The sequence below is a fragment of the Tetranychus urticae genome, chromosome 1 (genome assembly GCF_039701765.1).
Source record: "Tetranychus urticae isolate SD_2017Ah chromosome 1, NJAU_TeUrti_SD_1.0, whole genome shotgun sequence".
Classification (NCBI taxonomy): domain Eukaryota; kingdom Metazoa; phylum Arthropoda; class Arachnida; order Trombidiformes; family Tetranychidae; genus Tetranychus; species Tetranychus urticae.
Window position 1 is genome coordinate 30363759 of NC_142958.1, and position 17165 is coordinate 30380923.

The window sequence follows — 17165 nt, forward strand, 5'->3', positions numbered from 1 at the left end:
ATTTGTAATCATAACTGAAGTTTTTATTCATTTTAAGTTTAATTAATTTATAAATTTTTGTTAGATCAATATTTATCTGAATACACAAAAGAGTAATTATTATCATAATTTCATGGACGTCTTCTAATAAGATACCAATATCAAATGTTTAAAATGTTAGTCTTTCCATGATGAGTTCTGAAAATCAGTTTGCATATCCTTTATAAACTCTATTTCGTTTTTACTTCCAAGATAACTTTCTATTTCTTTATCATAAATTTCGGCTTCTTCAGAGTAGATGACAGGTTTGTATTTTTTCATAATATTTGAGTTTTCTTGCATCACAACAGGCAATTTAGGTTTATTGACTGCTGGTTGTCGGAGTGACTCTCTCTCATGAACTGAAATGGTCATGATCTTGGTTAAGGTTGAGACATAATTATTCACATCAATATACAAGGTTTTATTCCCCGCTTCTTCGAAACGGCTATTTATGCTGAAAGAGCTTTTGTCTGTTTCCTCACAATCTGAATCCGAAGATTTCTCGCCTTTTTTCTCGTAACTGTCCCAAAAAAAACTTTCATTCAAAGGTTTAATTGTTCTCCCCGAAGTGGTTGAATTTGTGATTTCCCAGCAATAATAAAACGGTGGTGTTCCTCCATTAATTTTGATATTCAATTGGAGGCTTTCATCTCTGATAACATTTGTTTTACCATTAACAGTCAAAGTGTTGATCGGATCTTTACTTTGTAGGGAAAGGAAAAAAATATCAGATTTTTGAAAATTGGTTCTATTTATCGAAACAGCCACTGATATGTTGTTGAGTTGAGGCTGAGAGAAGTTACGGATGATAATTCGATCAGAGCTTTCGTCTTGTGGTGAGTCATTCACTATCCACTTGTATATTATGTTGGCTGAGTCAAAAAACCGGTAGGGTCATAAATTTCGGCAGTCAGGTTAACAGGTAATGCTGTGGAAATAATCCAGTTTTCCAAGCTGATACGCTCAATATTTTGGGTTACATATATACACCCAACCAACGATTCTAGAAAAAAGCAAAAATAATAATGATACAACTCAGTCGTAACACTTGAGTTGAGTACAAAATCAACAAGATGAAGCGTACCAAAAGATATAAATATGAGATATATGGCTGTGTAACTTAAAATTGACACATAAATTATTTTGCTAATTATTCAACAATCAGATTAGTTAGAGAATTATTTATTTTAATTTTCATTGAGTCCTAATAATATACCATAACTAGCTACTGTTGCTATGTTCATTCTATCTCATTCAAAAATCAGAGAAAGCACTCTTTGTATAATTTTCAAGTTTTGATATTTAACCTTATTTTCTATGGGATTTTTCTATGAGTTTTGATTCATTTTGTCCTGGTTCACTTAATGAAGACATAGTTGACCAATGTTTGACCCATTTGACTTCAAATTGCATATTTGACTTGTGTTAGGTTGTTGGCTTGATACCTGAGAAGATGGTCACTTTAAGTCTAGACATTCTGTCTAAAATTTCATTTAAACTATTAAATATGAATTTCGTTTCAATTTTCTTGCTTTTGTGTTCGTCTTCAAGTAATACTTTTGATTGTAATTTACATTAAAGGTACAGAATACTGGCTTGACAATTACCTAGGAGATAGAAACTGGACAGAACATTGCTGATTAAATGAGCAGGGGCGCCAGATGCACAATACCATACTTGAAGATAGACATCATAGTAACCTTCTTTAGCTTTTGGTGACGTAAAAATTATTTTGTATGTAATTTCACTATCATTCGATATAATCGTCTTGTCAAGCTCAGGAAATTCCGTGAATGCTAAACGATATTCATACGAGGGATTGATTGTTTTATAAAAGTTTTTGACAGTGAAAGTGATTGGCGTGTTGATGGTGACAGGTCCATCATCTTCAAGTTCAATAACATCACCTGTTGCTCCTTCGAAGTAACTACATAGTAGCAAAATAAAAAATGCTGAGAAATAGAAATTAATTAGTAATTAGTTTGATTGAATAACAGATGATTTTTAGCTAAATATTACTATCTTTTGCATCCCCAAACCAAACATTAACTGGATTATCTAGATAGATAGCTTTTCCAATGTAATAGCAACCAAAAAGTGTACAAGATTGTAAACTGACAAATGTGGATAATGATCAACATTTGATGGAAATTATTTTAATCGAGTAATCTTTAAAGCTGACTCTCATCTCTAAAATGATAATGTTTGTTTCAGTGAGTTGAGAAATGAGTACTTCAATTTGGTTTGTAAAAAATTAAACAAAAAGCATAAACAATGATTAGAACGAGGTTCAAGAGGACAAAGTTTAAAATACATTTTCAAATTAATAAGATATCCATCTTATGCAAAGATTTAGGTTTCCGCTAAGTCTTTGAGCTTTAATATTATCACATGTGTGGTAACCGTGTCGAGAAAAAGGAACCGAAATTTGGCAGCAATAAAGAAATCATTGAACCCCTCTAATGAAATGTTCATCAATAGATTTGTGGTATAGCTAAAAATCATAGGTAACCATGAAAATTTTTGAGCAATCAATTTACCTGGAATAAGGACGGATGCTGAGTCAAGTAGATCTACAGATGGAAGAGAAGGTGTTTCGGTTTTGTTTTTCTCCTGGTCATCTTTTGGCACTTCTTTTGGACTGCCAAATGAAAACAAAATTCTCATGGTTGATCCGAAATTTCACTTGCACAATGGAATCTGGAATAACTTATGATACAAACTTTTCTGACAAAGATGTGAACACAACAAGGAGAGAATCAACTGATCTATAATACCTATCAGCGATTTAAATCGATTTTCAACTGACCAAAAATCACTCACTTGTCTTCAAAATATTAGTAAGTATCATCATATCTATTTTGTACAGCAATCATAATCTAGATGAATGATTCAAGAAATCATATTTGATTTATTAACTTCGCTTTATTTAACATACTTAACCAATGAATAAAACAAAGCAAACAATGAAAATTTGGTCTGAATTTGACTTCATTTGAAGCTGAAAATTGTAAAAATTGTATGAAGGAAAGGCAATCTGAAACGAAACAAGAAAATTCATAAAAGCAATCATGACTTGGAATAATCTGGACTAAATTAATGATCCATTTGAACCATTAGATCATTTTGATAACTTCAAATGTAATTTATTAATAATTTCTCGTATCATGTCTTTCACAAATATTTGAGTTTTTAAATGGTTTGACCCTCAGCTCTTTTTGCAACACTAAATTCATTTTCTTTACCAGGTCGAATATTCAAAATTATTTCATTTTTCCATTTACTTTTGTTTCCCACTTACTTGTAGGTTCAGAATCGTATACAATTTTAGCCAAGACGTTATACTCTTTGGTTACAGCATTGAAATGCCATTAAAGTCGAGTGTATCTGTTCGGATTCACTGCTTGTATCAAGTATTTATATTGAATGGGTCTTAGTTGAAGGAATAAATAAAGAATTCAAAACGGCTGATGGTACAGTTGGTATTTGATCTGTTTTTTGGTGAGAAATAATGAGCTGGTGTTCAAAGAATTTCTGGAGGTATCGCAAATGAAATTCATTGAGTAAAGTTGTTGATGAAAATGTTGTTGCATTGAAAAGCATGTTAGTTGAAACAGTAACTTTACAGTTTGAACAACTTTCTCTGGGTTGACTTTCGTTTCCACTATTTCTGCTTGTTATCATACATTGAGTACTTAAATAACATAAAAAGTATAGCAAATTGTGGATTCTTATTGAAACAGTGTTAAACTTGAAGTTGACCAAAATCATCATTTCTCATCTATTGAAACCTTACTCACCGAGATTAGATCATCTTCATAGATCAAGCTAATGAGTCAATGGAATGAAGTTGGATATTACAAGGGCCACTTAAGAGTTGCAAATAAATCAACCCTTTTAATCATAAACATCTATTTAATCATGATATTCACAATAAATTGGATTGTAGCAACAGTATAACAAAAACTTGTCATCGGTCAAGCTTACTGAAGATTTTGTTGGAATGGTTCACAAAGGTATTGAGTCCGGAACAAGCAGCTTATCTGTGGAGCTTACTAGCTCATGAAAAATTTTCGAGGATTAATTTACAGATGAGATGGGTTAAGTTGAGAAAATAAAAGGAGCAAATTTGAACTGAATTTGAAATTTTTCACTGAAATCGCTGCTTATGGTATACAAAACTTAGGGCCGTATTCACCAACCGAGTTTAAGCTTGATTGGACTAAGACTCGTGGTTTATATTTAGCAAATGAACTTGTGACACTGTCGGACAAAAGTAAACTGAAAAATGAACTGCAGTCTCAGCTTAATCATAATTAAAGATTGCTGACCATTTTAAGTATATTTAATTTATAAATTTTGTTAGATTAGGATTTATCGGAATACAGAAAAGAGTGATTATTAGCATAATTTTATGGTTATATGGACTTTATGTCTATTTTTCTATCAATATCAAATATTTGCAATGTTAGTCTTTCCATGATGAGTTCTGGAAATCAGTTTGCATATCATTTATAAACTCTATTTCGTTTTTACTTCGAAGATAACTTTCTATTTCTTACTCATAAATTTCGGGTTCTGAAGAAAGCATAACAGGTTTGTATTTTTCCATGATATTTGAGGTTTCTTGAATAACAGCAGGTTTATTGGCTTCTGGTTGACGGAGTAACTCTCTCTCATGAACTGAAATGGTTATGATCTTGGTTGAGGTTGAAACATAGTTATTGACATCAATATACAAAGTTTTATTCCCCGCTTCATCGAAATGGCTATTTATGTTGAAAGAGCTTTCGTCTGTCTTGTTACACTTTGAAGGCCAGTCTTCTTCTTCGGAAAATCTGGACCAAAGAAAACTTTCACTTAAAGGTTTCATAGTTTCTCGTGGAGTGCTTGAATTTGTGATTTCCCAGCAATAAAAAAATGGCGGTGTTCCTCCATTAATCTTTACATTTAACTGGAGATTTTCATCTTTGAAAAGTTGAATATTGTTTTGGCTATCAGTAGTTAAATTGTGAATTGGATCTTTGCTATGCAATGTGAGTGTAAAGTAAGCAGTTTTTTGAAAGACAGGGTTGGTTTTTGAGACCGAAACCAAAACTGAAATGTTGTTCAGTTGAGGCTCAGAGAAATTACGGACAATGAATTCATCATAACTTCCTTCTTGAGGTGACCCATTCACAGTCCATTTATAAGTTTTATTGGCTGAGTCAAAAAAACCTGAACGGTGGCTAATTTCGGCAGTCATATTAACAGGTAATGCAGTTGAAACAAAATACTCCGTCGGACTTCCGTCAATGTGAATTGCAATCCTTCCGGTGAGATGATCTGGAAGAGAAAAGAGGGGGAAGAAACGAAGAAGAAATCAATAAGATAATTAATGTTAATAGTAAAGTTAGTACATACTAAAAAGTAAAAATGATGTGAAATCAAAGCCAATGCGATGGAGAGGTCTACCGAGGTGACAAAACCATACTTCCACCTTCTTCATGTAATAGCCTGCATCTTCAGGGGAAGAAGACTCGAATATCACTGTATAATTCACTTCACTTGCTGTTGACTGGATGATTTTATTATATTTTGGCCATCGTGGAAATGTGAATCGATATTCGTATGAAGGCGCTGTTGTGTTGTACGAGTTTTTCACGGTAAAGGTGATTGGGCTGTCGATGGTAACGGGTCCGTCGTCTAACAACTCAATCAAATTACAGGTTACAAAACTGACTAACGTCAAAATGAAAAAAGATGATAAGTTTCTCATACTTGATCTGCAAATTAAACTTTCACAATATACATTAGCAAAGCTTTCAAAGATGCAAGCAAATCAATTCTGACAGAGAAAGAATCAGCTGTGACCTCATACCGATCATCGATTTAAATCGATTGTGATTGATCAAAGCTATAACACTGAAATAAACAAACTTGACCATAATTTGCAAGGAGATTTTTGTTTATTTTTAATGTATTTAATCCGAAATGGTAAGGCAGTGGAATCATAAATGTCGGACAAACCATCACTTTTCCATGGTCTTTTGATTGAGTGGGTCATAGTTAAGGAAATAAAAAATTCAAAACGGCTGATGGTACAGTTGATATTTGGTCTGATTCTAGATATGAAGTTTTCAGGAAAATCAAATGAACAGCAATCATAATACAATACAATTGTAGAAATTGTAGGAATAGGAAAAGTTTAATTTTCATTAGTATTAACATTGTTTCTTATATCTACTCTCTCCTTAATAATCCATGACAAGAAGTAATTTTGACTCTGAACACCTTTTGTTTGTCTGACAGTCTCTTTTTGTCTTGTTTCAGATGAATTAGATGAGTTTACGTTGCTGATCGCAGAGATGATGGATCACGAGAGAAAATAACTTGATTTGATTTTTGATCGTTTGTGCGAGGACGAATATCGTTGTTGGCACGTATTTTCATATGATCAGACCGATAATCTTCGGTCCGAGCGGACGGAGGACGAGTTAATGGAAGAGGTGGCTTTGACGATGAGGTTGGCGTGTTGAAAGGAGAAAAATTGGAGAAGAAAGGTTCAGCATAATCTGCTTCACTTCCATAATTGTCATCTTCAGTTGTATCCAAATCAGTCCTGGACAGCATTTCTCCGATTCTAGGTGTTGATGATTTTGAGACATAACTGCTGCTTCTCGGTGAAGGGGATGACCGTTGAATATACAATGCTTGGTGTTGACTTTGATTGGAAAGTGAATGGTGGCTCGGTGTTTGATTAAGGCTGATTGTCTCAATGTTTGGACGGTTTGATCGAAGGGCATCAGGATGAACAACCAAATGGTCAATAATATTGTTCTTGTAGGCATTTAAGTGACTAATTAAATGCATCTTTTCATCTGGACTGGTGGACATGTTAACACTATCATTTGCATGTACATAGCCAGACGGTGAAGAGGATTGAACTTGTGAATGTGTCGGAGTTTGAAATTGCTGCTGGTGTAACTGTAACTGTTGCTGTTGCTGCTTCTGTATCAACAATAACATCGCCTGGCCATCTTCCTCACAGCCATCACCCTTCCTCCACCATCGTCACCAAACATGTTTGTTGCAAAAATTTTTGAATTGTCAATCTTCAAATCTTATTTTGCTACGATGAAAATCAATGAAGCCGAAATCGCACTGAAATTTTTATATCTCACTATTTCAAGTTCTAAATCAATGTAGAAAAAAACTGAACTTCTAGCTGAAAGGAATTACGTGAAAACCAATCAGTTCCAAACCTTTCCCCACGGGTTGTTAACATTCTTCCTGAATTATACGCTGTATTATAAAAAAACTTGATCACAATTAGTAAATAGTTGAAGTTTTTATTCATTTTAACTTTAATTAATTTATAAATTTTGTTAGATTAATATTTATCTGAATACAGAAAAGAGCGATTACTATTATCATAATTTCATGGAGCCCTTCAAACAAGAAGCAAAAAACAAATATTTGAAATGTTAGTCTTTCCATGATGAGTTCTGAAAATCAGTTTGCATATAATTTATAAACTCTATTTCGTTTTTACTTCGAAGATAACTTTCTATTTCTTTATCAGAAATTTCGGGTTCTTCAGAGTAAATAACAGGTTTGTATTTTTTCATGATATTTGAGCTTTCTTGAATAACAGCAGGTTTATTGGCTGCTGGTTGTCGGAGTGACTCTCTCTCATGAACTGAAATAGTCATGATCTTGGTTAAGTATGAGGCCCAATTACTTACAACAATATTCAATGTTTTATTCCCCGCTTCTTCGAAGTGGCTATTTATGTTGAAAGAGCTTTCGTCTGTGTCCTCACAATTTGAATGCGAGCTTTTCATGCCGGTATATCTGCGCCAAAATATACTTTCAATTGAAGGTTTTGTATTTCCCCCCGAAATGGTTGAATTTGTGATTTCCCAGCAATAATAAAACGGTGGTGTTCCTCCATTTATTTTGATATTCAACTCGAGGCTTTCATCTCTGATAACATTTGTGCTACCATTAACAGTCAAATTGTTGATCGGATCTTTACTTTGTAGGGAAAGGAAAAAAATATCAGATTTTTGAAAATTGGTTCTATTTATCGAAACAGCCACTGATATGTTGTTGAGTTGAGGCTGAGTGAAGTTACGGATGATAAATCGATTATAGATATCCTCTTGTGGTGATCCATTCACTATCCACTTGTAAGTTATGTTGGCTGAGTCAAAAAAACCTCTTGGGTCATAAAGTTCGGCAGTCAGGTTAACAGGTGATGCTGTGGAAACAAATTCGTTTGCCAAACTGATATCCCCAATATTTTGGGTAACATTTATAAATCCAAGCAACGGTTCTAGAAAAAAGCAAAAAAATAATAAAATTCAGTCAAAACACTTGAGTTGAATACAAAATCAACAAGATGAAGCGTACCAAAAGATATAAATATGAGATTCATACCAAAAGTATACAGGAGAAGAAAATCGATAACTGACAATAATCAGTTTATCTCAAAGTTCATTTCGTTTTATTCTTTTTGAACTCAACTTTGAAGTTGAATGCGATTGGTTTAGTTTTATTCAGAGATATTTCCTTTTTGCTTTTATGTTCGTCTTCAAGTTGTTACGACTGTAATTTACATTAAAAGCACAGAATATAAGCTTGACGATTACCTGTGAGAAATCAACTGGACAGTGTCCAGCCGATTGAATAAGCCGAGACGCCAGATATACAATACCATGCATCGACAAAGATAGTATAATAACCTTGTTTAGCTTTTGGTGAACTAAAAATTACCTTGTATGCCACTTCAGTATTATTCGAGTTGATCGTCTTATTATATTCATCAAAATTTGGGAATTCAATCCGATATTGGAATGATGGATTAACTGTTTTATAGTTGTTCTTGATCGTCAAGGTTATTGGCGTGTCAATGGTGACAGGTCCATTATTTGAAAATTCAATAACTTCACCTGTTGCTCCTCCGAAGCAACTGCATAGTAGCAAAATAAAAAATGCTGAGAAATGGAAAAAAGTAATTAGTTTGATTGAATAACAGATGATTTGTTGCCTAAATACTATTTTCCGCATCCCCAAACCAAACATTAACTGGATTGTCAAGATAGATAGCTTTTCCAATGGAATAGCAACCAAAAAGTGTATAAGATTGTAAACTGACAAATGTGGATAATGATTATTATTTTATGGAAATTATTTTAATCGAATAATCTATTGAGATTAAAGCTGACTCTCATCTCTAAAATGATAATGTTTGTTTCGGTGAGTTGAGAAACTTGAGTACTTCAGTTTGGTAAATTTTGGTTTGTAAAAAATTAAACAAAAAGCATAAACAATGATTAGAACGAGGTTCAAGAGGACAAAGTTTAAAATACATTTTCAAATTAATAAGATATCCATCTTATGCAAAGATTTAGGTTTCCGCTAAGTCTTTGAGCTTTAATATTATCACATGTGTGGTAACCGTGTCGAGAAAAAGGAACCAAAATTTGTCAGCAATGAAGAAATCATTAAACCTCTCTAATGAAACGTTTATCAATAGATTTGTGGTATAGCTAAAAATCATGAGTAACCATGAAAAGTTTTGAGCAATCAATTTACCTGGAATAAGGACGGATGCTGAGTCAAGTAGATCTACAGATGGAAGAGAAGGTGATTCGGTCTTGTTTTTCACCTGGTCATCTTTTGGCACTTCTTTTGGACTGCCAAATGAAAACAAAATTCTCATATTTGATCCGAAATTTACACTTGCACAATGGAATCTGGAATAACTTATGACACAAACTTTTCTGACAAAGATGTGAACACAACAAGGAGAGAATCAACTGATCTATAATACCTATCAGCGATTTAAATCGATTTTCTATTCACCAAAAATCACTCACTTGTCAGTAAAATTGTAAGTATCATCACATTTATTTTGTACAGTAATCATAATCTAGATGAGGATTCATGAAATCAAATTAGACTTCTGAACTTCGGGTTTATTTAACATACTTAACCAATGAATAAAACAAATCAACAAAGAAAAGTTTGACTGACTTCATTTGAAGCTGAAAATTGTACAAAATTGTATGAAGGAAAGTCAATCTGAAACGAAACAATAAACGTTATAAAAGCAATTATGAACTTGAAATAATTTATCTGGACTAGGCTCAATTTGAACCTTTAGATCATTCTGATAACTTAAAATGTAATTTAATTTCTCGCATTGTGTCTTTCACAAATATTTGTGTTTTTAAATGGTTTGACCCTCAGCTCTTTTTTTTCAACACTAAATTCATTTTCTTTATCAGGTCGAATATTCAAAATTATCTCAGTTTCCCACTTATGTTCAGAATTGTATACAGTTGTAGTCAAGACGTTATACTCTTTGGTTACAGCATTGAAATGCCATTAAAGTCGAGTTTATCTGTTTGGTTTGCCAGCTCGTATCAAGTATTTTATACAAAGTTTCATTCCCCGTTTCTTCGAAATGGCTATTGATTTTGAAAAAGATTTTTCTGTTTACCAATTGAGTATTAAATTTCCAGATCAAAATCGTGCTCTGGTTTCTGGTCCAACAACAGGAGTCCGTCGCCAACCTTTATCTTTTCAAAAGATGAAGTTAACTAAATATATTCTCAAAGATGTTCATCCAACAATTGGAGATAAAGCTTTGAGTTTGAAGTTGAAAGAATCTGATTTTTTTGATCAATTTAACAAATCTAAGACAGGACAGAATTTGAAAAATAAAGAAAAGGTAAGCAGTATTTCATGTTTTGTGAAAAATGTTATTTTGATAATGATGAACCTACCCATACACTTGATAGGATAGGGCCGTCCGATTTACAGTGACGATACTTTTCGATCTGATATTATTTCAATTTGATCTTTTTCTTGGACTTGACTTTTGTTCCCACTATTTTTTTTGCTGTCATTTATTGTGTACTTAAATAATGTAAAAAGTATAGCAAATTGTGGATTCTTATTGAAACAGTCTTAAACTTGAAGTCGACCAATATGAAATCATCAAATTGTTGCTGTAATTGAAGGTCTTAAGAAAATCGCAAGCTTAAGGAACGGTGTCAGTGATTTGATTAAACGTTAAACATAAGATTTTGGCAGACCGATAATCGATCCATACTCTGGTCAACCAGAAACAAGTGACAATGAACCAACAGAAGAAGCTGAGAAACAATTTTTACCTGATGTTCAAGGAATTGTTGAGGGGATCACAAATAAAATACTCGTATAAGATCATGCGATCGTCTGCCGCATACATCTGCTCAAGTAAGTGTTCATTTGATCCTTTTAGGACAAGACCCAGCTCTTGAAAGGAATGGTGTTTATAAATCCGTAGTTTCCTGTTACCGTTGGTGTGATCGAATGCACGATTATGTGACTCAAACCTCGCCCATTCTGAATCAAAATATTTGCCGAAGAAGTACAATTGGTAAGTAAATCAAGTCAAGTTAAATGCTCAACATACATTCTTATTGTATTTTTTTATTTTCTTTTTTAGCCCTAGACCCTCTTCAACGAATACTTATACCTAGTGGCATCGGACGAAGATCATCATTTGCTACGATAAATACACCTTCTAGTCAAATTGATGCCTTGAAGTTGACCAAAATCATAATTTCTCATCTATTGAAACCTTACTCACCGAGATTAGATCATCTGCATAGATCAAGCTAATGAGTCAATAGGATAAAGTTGGATATTACAAAGGTTACTCTAAAGTGTTAAATAAATCAACCCTTTTCAACCATCAACATCTATTTAATCATGATATTCACAATAAATTGGATTTGTAGCAACAGTATAACAAAAACTTGTCATCGGTCAAGCTAGCTGAAGATCTTGTTGGAATGGTGCACAATGAGGTTGAGTACGGAGACATGCAGCTTATCTGTGAAGCTTACTACTCATGAAAAATGTCCTAGGGTTGAGTTGCGATGAGATGAGTTAAGCTTTGGATGAATGGAGCAAATTTAAACTTGATTCGTTTTTCACTTAAATCGCTGCTGATGTTATTTAAAACTCAGACTGCGGGTTTATATTTAGTAAGTGAAACTCGTGCCGTTGCTGGACAAAAGGAAACTGAAAAATGGATTACAATCTAACAAGCTTGAGAGCTTGCGAGTATGATGTGCCGGTTACCCTCCTTGGAGTTTGGCCAATCGCGGTATTTATTTACAAGTACAAGTTTTTGTTAACATCATGACTGGAATTATCAAATTAATGCTACAATTGAAGGTCTTGAGACAATCGCAAGCCTGAGGAACGGTGTCAGTAATTGGTTTAAATGTTTAACATAAGGTTTTGGCAGACTGGTAATCGATCCATACTCTGGTCAACCAAAAACAAATGACGCTGATCCAACAGAAGAAGCTGAGAAACAATTTTCAGCTGATGTTCAAGGAATTGCTGAAAGCATCGCAAATAAAATACTCGTATTAAAAAGATCACAATTTGTAATCATAATCATAATTTAAGATTTCTTACCATTTTAAGTATATTTAATTTATAAATTTTTGTTAGATTAATATTTATCGGATTACAAAAAAGAGTGATTATTAGCATAATTTTATGGATATCTTATGATTATATGGACTTTATGTCTATTCTTATATCAATATCAAATATTTGAAATGTTAGTCTTTCCATGATGAGTTCTGGAAATCAGTTAGCATATCATTTATAAACTCTATTTCGTTTTTACTTCGAAGATAACTTTCTATTTCTTTATCATAAATTTCGTTTTCTTCAGAGTAGATGACAGGTTTGTATTTTCTCATAATATGTTTTCTCATTAAAATATTTGCGATTTCTTGCAACAAAAACTGTATTTTAGGTTTATTGGTTGCTGGTTGACGGATTGACTCTCTCTCATGAACTGAAATGGTCATGATCTTGGTTAAGTATGAGACATCATTATTAACATCAATATACAAAGTTTTATTCCCCGCTTCTTCGAAATGGCTATTTATGCTGAAAGAGCTTTCGTCTGTCTGCTCACAATCTGAATGCGAAGATTTCATGCCTTTTTTCTCGTTATATCTTATCCAAAATAAACTTTCACCTAAAGGTTTAGTAGTTCTCCCTGCATTGGTTGAATTTGTGATTCGCCAGCAATAATAAAACGGTGGTGTTCCTCCATTAATTTTTATGCTTAACTGAAGTGTTTCATCTTTGAAAAGTTGAATATTGTTTTGGACATCAGTAGTTAAATTTTGAATTGGATCTTTGCTATGCAATGTGAGTGTAAATAATTCAGTTTTTTGAAAAACTGGGTTTGTTTTTGAGACCGAAACTAAAACTGAAATGTTGTTCAGTTGAGGCTGAGAGAAATTACGGACAATAAAGTCATAACTTTCTTCTTGAGGTGACCCATTCACAACCCATTTACAAGTTTTATTGGCTGAGTCGAAAAATCCGGTTGGATGACGAATTAAGGCAGTGAGCTTAACCGGACTTGCAGTGGACACAAAATTGTTTTGTAAACTGCGTTTTGAAATATCTTGCGTTGGTATTATCACTCCACCTAGTGAATCTAGAAGGATGAAAAAGCAATACATTTAGGCTAAAATAATGAAACTCACCTTGAGGGTAGAAAAAACAAGATTAGTAGATTTACCAATAAGTACGAAGGAAGAGAGAGAAAATCCTATCCTATGAGAAGGGTCACCGTCGGGGCAATACCAGACATCAACAGAAACCAGATGAAACATACGAATAGCTCCTCGTTTAGGAGATGATTGAAACGTCACTGTATAATTAACTAATTTTGAAGTTGAGAAAATGATGGTATTTTTATTTGGAAAGTCCCAAAATTCGAACCTCAATTGATATGACGGAGTATCTGTTGAATGGTGAATTTTTACTGTAAAGGTGATTGGTGTACCAAGTGTAACAGGTCCGTTGTCTTTACGCTCAATCCAATCTCTGGCTGCTCCTTTGAAAAAACCGAATATATTCAAAATTAAATATAAAAATAAAAGTTTCATAGTTGACCTGAAATTTACACTTGCACAACGTTAATCTGCAATAACTTATGATACAAACTTTTCTGGCAAGGGTTGAACTCAACAAAGAAAGCATCAGCTGATCTATATACCGACCAACGATTTTCAATTGACCAAAATTCAAACAGTAAAATTGTAAGCATCATTATGTTATTTTGTACAGCGATCATCTAGAAGAACGATTCAAGAAATTAAATCAAACTTTAAAATAATTTTTGAAAGCATTTGTTTAATTGTCTCATTTACTGTCCCATTGTCTTTTTTGCTTTATTTTTCGGACAAATAACATAAACCCTAACTCTGTACATTCTGAACCATTCGTAACATCATCGTCGTCATTAAATTCAGTAAAAAAGTATTTAAAATTATTCCATTTTTTGAATGGCAAAATAATTTCCAAACATAGTTATATAATAATTTAAAGACTAAATCAGATCAAGTTTATTGGTAAATTGTCGTTTACTGCAGTTTGGAAAGCTTTCGTTTCCTCACTTACTTGATTCAAAGTCGTTTATGATATTGAATTGTTTGAAAAATGTTTTCAGTTTAGTTCATGAGACAGGTTCATGTACTATTTTACCCAACTGCATCAACATGTAACCACAATAATTATGAAGGCTTGAATTAGTTATAAAACAAGCCGATAGATCTCGCCAGTATTTTAATGTGTCGCCATCCATTGAGTAAAGTTGTTGATGAAATGTTGTTGCATTGAAAAGCATGTTAGTTGAAACAGTAACTTTACAGTTTGAACAACTTTCTCTGGGTTGACTTTTGTTGCCACTATTTTTGTTTGTTAATCATCTATTGAAACCTTACTCACCGAGATCTCACTCACCTTACTGCATAGATCAAGCTAATGCGTCAATGGGATGAAGTTGGATATTACAAGGGTTACTTTAAAGTTGCGATGAGATGAGTTAAGCTTTGGATGAATGGAGCAAATTTAAACTTGATTCGTTTTTCACTTAAATCGCTGCTGATTTTATTTAAAACTAAGGTTTATATTTAGTAAATGAAACTCGTGACGACGCTGAAACGCTGCTGGACAAAAGGAAACTCAATAATGGATTACAATCTAACAAGCTTGAGAGCTTGCGATTATGATGTGCCGGTTACCCTCATTGGAGTTTGGTCGGTTGTGGTATTTATCAAGTTTTTGTTAACATCATGACAGAAATTATCAAATTAATGCTGTAATTGAAGGTCTTGAGACAATCACAAGTCTAAGGAATGGTGTCAGTAATTGGTTTAAATGTTTAAAAGAAGGCGTTGTTGGCGGAAGAAATGTTGGCGGACCGGTAATCGATCCATACTCTGGTCAACCAAAAACAAGTGACGCTGATCCAACAGAAGAAGCTGAGAAACAATTTTTACCTGATGTTCAAGGGATTACTGAAAGCAGCGCAAATAAAATAATCGTATTAGAAAGATCAAAATTTGTAATCATAATCATAATTTAAGATTTTTAACATTTTAAGTATATTTAATTTATAAATTTTTGTTAGATTAATATTTATCTGAATACAGAAAAGAGTGATTATTATCATAATTTCATGGACATCTTCTAACAAGATACAAAAATCAAATATTTTAAATGTTAGTCTCTCCATGATGAGTTCTGAAAATCAGTTAGCATATCCTTTATAAACTCTATTTCGTTTTTACTTCGAAGATAACTTTCTATTTCTTTATCAGAAATTTCGGCTTCTTCAGAGTAGATAACAGGTTTGTATTTTTTCATAATACTTGAGTTTTCTTGCATCACAACAGGCATTTTAGGTTTATTGGCTGCTGGTTGTCGGAGTGACTCTCTCTCATGAACTGAAATGGTCATGATCTTGGTTAAGGATGAAACATAATTATTCACATCAATATACAAAGTTTTATTTCCCGCTTCTTCGAAATGGCTATTTATGCTGAAAGAGCTTTCGTCTGTTTTCTCACAATCTGAATCTGAAGATTTCTTGCGCTCTTTCTCGGCATATCTGAGCCAAAAAGATATTTCACTTGAAGGTTCAATATTTCTCCCCGAAATGGTTGAATTTGTGATTTCCCAGCAAAAATAAAATGGTGGTGTTCCTCCATTAATTTTTACGTTTAACTGGAGATTTTCATCTTTGAAAAGTTGAATATTGTTTTGGCTATCAGTAGTTAAATTTTGAATTGGATCTTTGCTATGCAATGTGAGTGTAAATAATTCAGTTTTTTGAAAAACTGGGTTTGTTTTTGAGACCGAAACTAAAACTGAAATGTTGTTCAGTTGAGGCTTAGAGAAATTACGGACAATAAAGTCATAACTTTCTTCTTGAGGTGACCCATTCACAGTCCATTTATAAGTTTTATTGGCTGAGTCATAAAATCCGGTAGGATGATAGATTAAGGCAGTGAGCTCAACTGGACTTGCAGTGGACACAAAACCCTCTTGTAAACTCCGTTCTGAAATATTTTGGGTTACATCTATAAATCCATCCATGGAATCTAGAAGGATGAAAAAGCAATATATTTAGGTTATAATAATGAAATTCACCTTGAAGGTAGGTGATACAAGATTGGTGGATTTACCAACAAGTAGGAAGTTAAAGAGACAATATGATATCTCATGTGAAGGGACTCCGAGGGGGCAATACCAGACACTAATATCAGTCAGATGATTATAGATGAATATGGAATCTCGTACAGAAGGTGATTGAAACATCTCTGTATAATTAACTACATTTGAAGTTGAGGAAATGTTGATATTTTGATTTGGAAAGTCAAAAAATTTGAACCTCAATTGATATGACGGAGTATCTGTTGAATGGTGAATTTTTACTGTAAAAGTGATTGGTGTACCATATGTAACAGGTCCGTTGTTTTCACACTTTATCCTATCTCTGGCTGCTCCTTTGAAAAACCCGAATAGAGCCAAAATTAAAAATAGCAATAAAAGTTTCATAGTTGAGCTGAAATTTAAACTTGCACAACGTTAATCTGATACAAAGTTTTCTGACAAAGATGTGAACACAACAAGGAAAGAATCAGCTGGTCTATAAAACCAACCAACGATTTAAATCGATTTCAATTGACCAAAATTCAAACAGTAAAATTGTAAGCATCATCATGTCTATTTTGTACAGCAATCATAATCTAGATGAATGATTCAAGAAATCA

At 33.2% G+C, this 17165-nt stretch overlaps 4 protein-coding genes and 1 long non-coding RNA gene across 5 annotated transcripts; 1 reads left to right on the top strand and 4 right to left on the bottom strand.

Annotated features, from left to right (window-relative positions):
* Positions 1 to 6: 6 nt before the first annotated feature.
* On the bottom strand, positions 7 to 2824 carry LOC107362157 (uncharacterized). Its single transcript, XM_015929173.3, has 3 exons — positions 2562 to 2824; positions 1629 to 1973; positions 7 to 1024 (listed from the first exon to the last, which is right to left on the bottom strand). The coding sequence occupies exons 1-3, from the start codon at positions 2686 to 2688 to the stop codon at positions 885 to 887; spliced, it is 612 nt and encodes a 203-aa protein (XP_015784659.1). The 5' UTR covers positions 2689 to 2824; the 3' UTR covers positions 7 to 884.
* A 1143-nt stretch (positions 2825 to 3967) lies between these two features.
* On the bottom strand, positions 3968 to 5850 carry LOC107362097 (uncharacterized). Its single transcript, XM_015929103.3, has 2 exons — positions 5425 to 5850; positions 3968 to 5346 (listed from the first exon to the last, which is right to left on the bottom strand). The coding sequence occupies exons 1-2, from the start codon at positions 5777 to 5779 to the stop codon at positions 4580 to 4582; spliced, it is 1122 nt and encodes a 373-aa protein (XP_015784589.1). The 5' UTR covers positions 5780 to 5850; the 3' UTR covers positions 3968 to 4579.
* Positions 5851 to 10265: 4415 nt separating this feature from the next.
* Positions 10266 to 12455, top strand: LOC149094943 (uncharacterized). The gene is made up of 2 exons (XR_016199652.1): positions 10266 to 11437; positions 11507 to 12455. It is a non-coding gene; the product is annotated as an uncharacterized LOC149094943 (long non-coding RNA).
* Positions 12456 to 12482: 27 nt separating this feature from the next.
* LOC107361508 (uncharacterized) lies at positions 12483 to 14269 on the bottom strand. The gene is made up of 2 exons (XM_015928347.3): positions 13625 to 14269; positions 12483 to 13540 (listed from the first exon to the last, which is right to left on the bottom strand). Exons 1-2 carry the CDS (start codon positions 13992 to 13994, stop codon positions 12642 to 12644), a joined length of 1269 nt encoding a protein of 422 aa, XP_015783833.1. The 5' UTR covers positions 13995 to 14269; the 3' UTR covers positions 12483 to 12641.
* Positions 14270 to 15477: 1208 nt separating this feature from the next.
* LOC107362096 (uncharacterized) lies at positions 15478 to 17053 on the bottom strand. The gene is made up of 2 exons (XM_015929102.3): positions 16578 to 17053; positions 15478 to 16493 (listed from the first exon to the last, which is right to left on the bottom strand). Exons 1-2 carry the CDS (start codon positions 16948 to 16950, stop codon positions 15613 to 15615), a joined length of 1254 nt encoding a protein of 417 aa, XP_015784588.1. The 5' UTR covers positions 16951 to 17053; the 3' UTR covers positions 15478 to 15612.
* Between the last annotated feature and the right edge of the window lie 112 nt (positions 17054 to 17165).

Bases quoted from the DNA above. Each gene is read 5' to 3' on its own strand.
- LOC107362157 (XM_015929173.3), bottom strand. From the start codon at position 2,688: ATGAGAATTTTGTTTTCATTTGGCAGTCCAAAAGAAGTGCCAAAAGAT. The intron at 1,974-2,561 runs GTAAATTGATTG...TCTATTTCTCAG, and splicing joins AGCATCCGTCCTTATTCCAG to CATTTTTTATTTTGCTACTA. The intron at 1,025-1,628 runs GTAATTGTCAAG...GCTTTTTTCTAG, and splicing joins GTCCAGTTTCTATCTCCTAG to AATCGTTGGTTGGGTGTATA.
- LOC107362097 (XM_015929103.3), bottom strand. From the start codon at position 5,779: ATGAGAAACTTATCATCTTTTTTCATTTTGACGTTAGTCAGTTTTGTA. The intron at 5,347-5,424 runs GTATGTACTAAC...TTTCTCTTCCAG, and splicing joins CACATCATTTTTACTTTTTA to ATCATCTCACCGGAAGGATT.
- LOC107361508 (XM_015928347.3), bottom strand. From the start codon at position 13,994: ATGAAACTTTTATTTTTATATTTAATTTTGAATATATTCGGTTTTTTC. The intron at 13,541-13,624 runs GTAAATCTACTA...TCATCCTTCTAG, and splicing joins CTCTTCCTTCGTACTTATTG to ATTCACTAGGTGGAGTGATA.
- LOC107362096 (XM_015929102.3), bottom strand. From the start codon at position 16,950: ATGAAACTTTTATTGCTATTTTTAATTTTGGCTCTATTCGGGTTTTTC. The intron at 16,494-16,577 runs GTAAATCCACCA...TCATCCTTCTAG, and splicing joins CTTTAACTTCCTACTTGTTG to ATTCCATGGATGGATTTATA.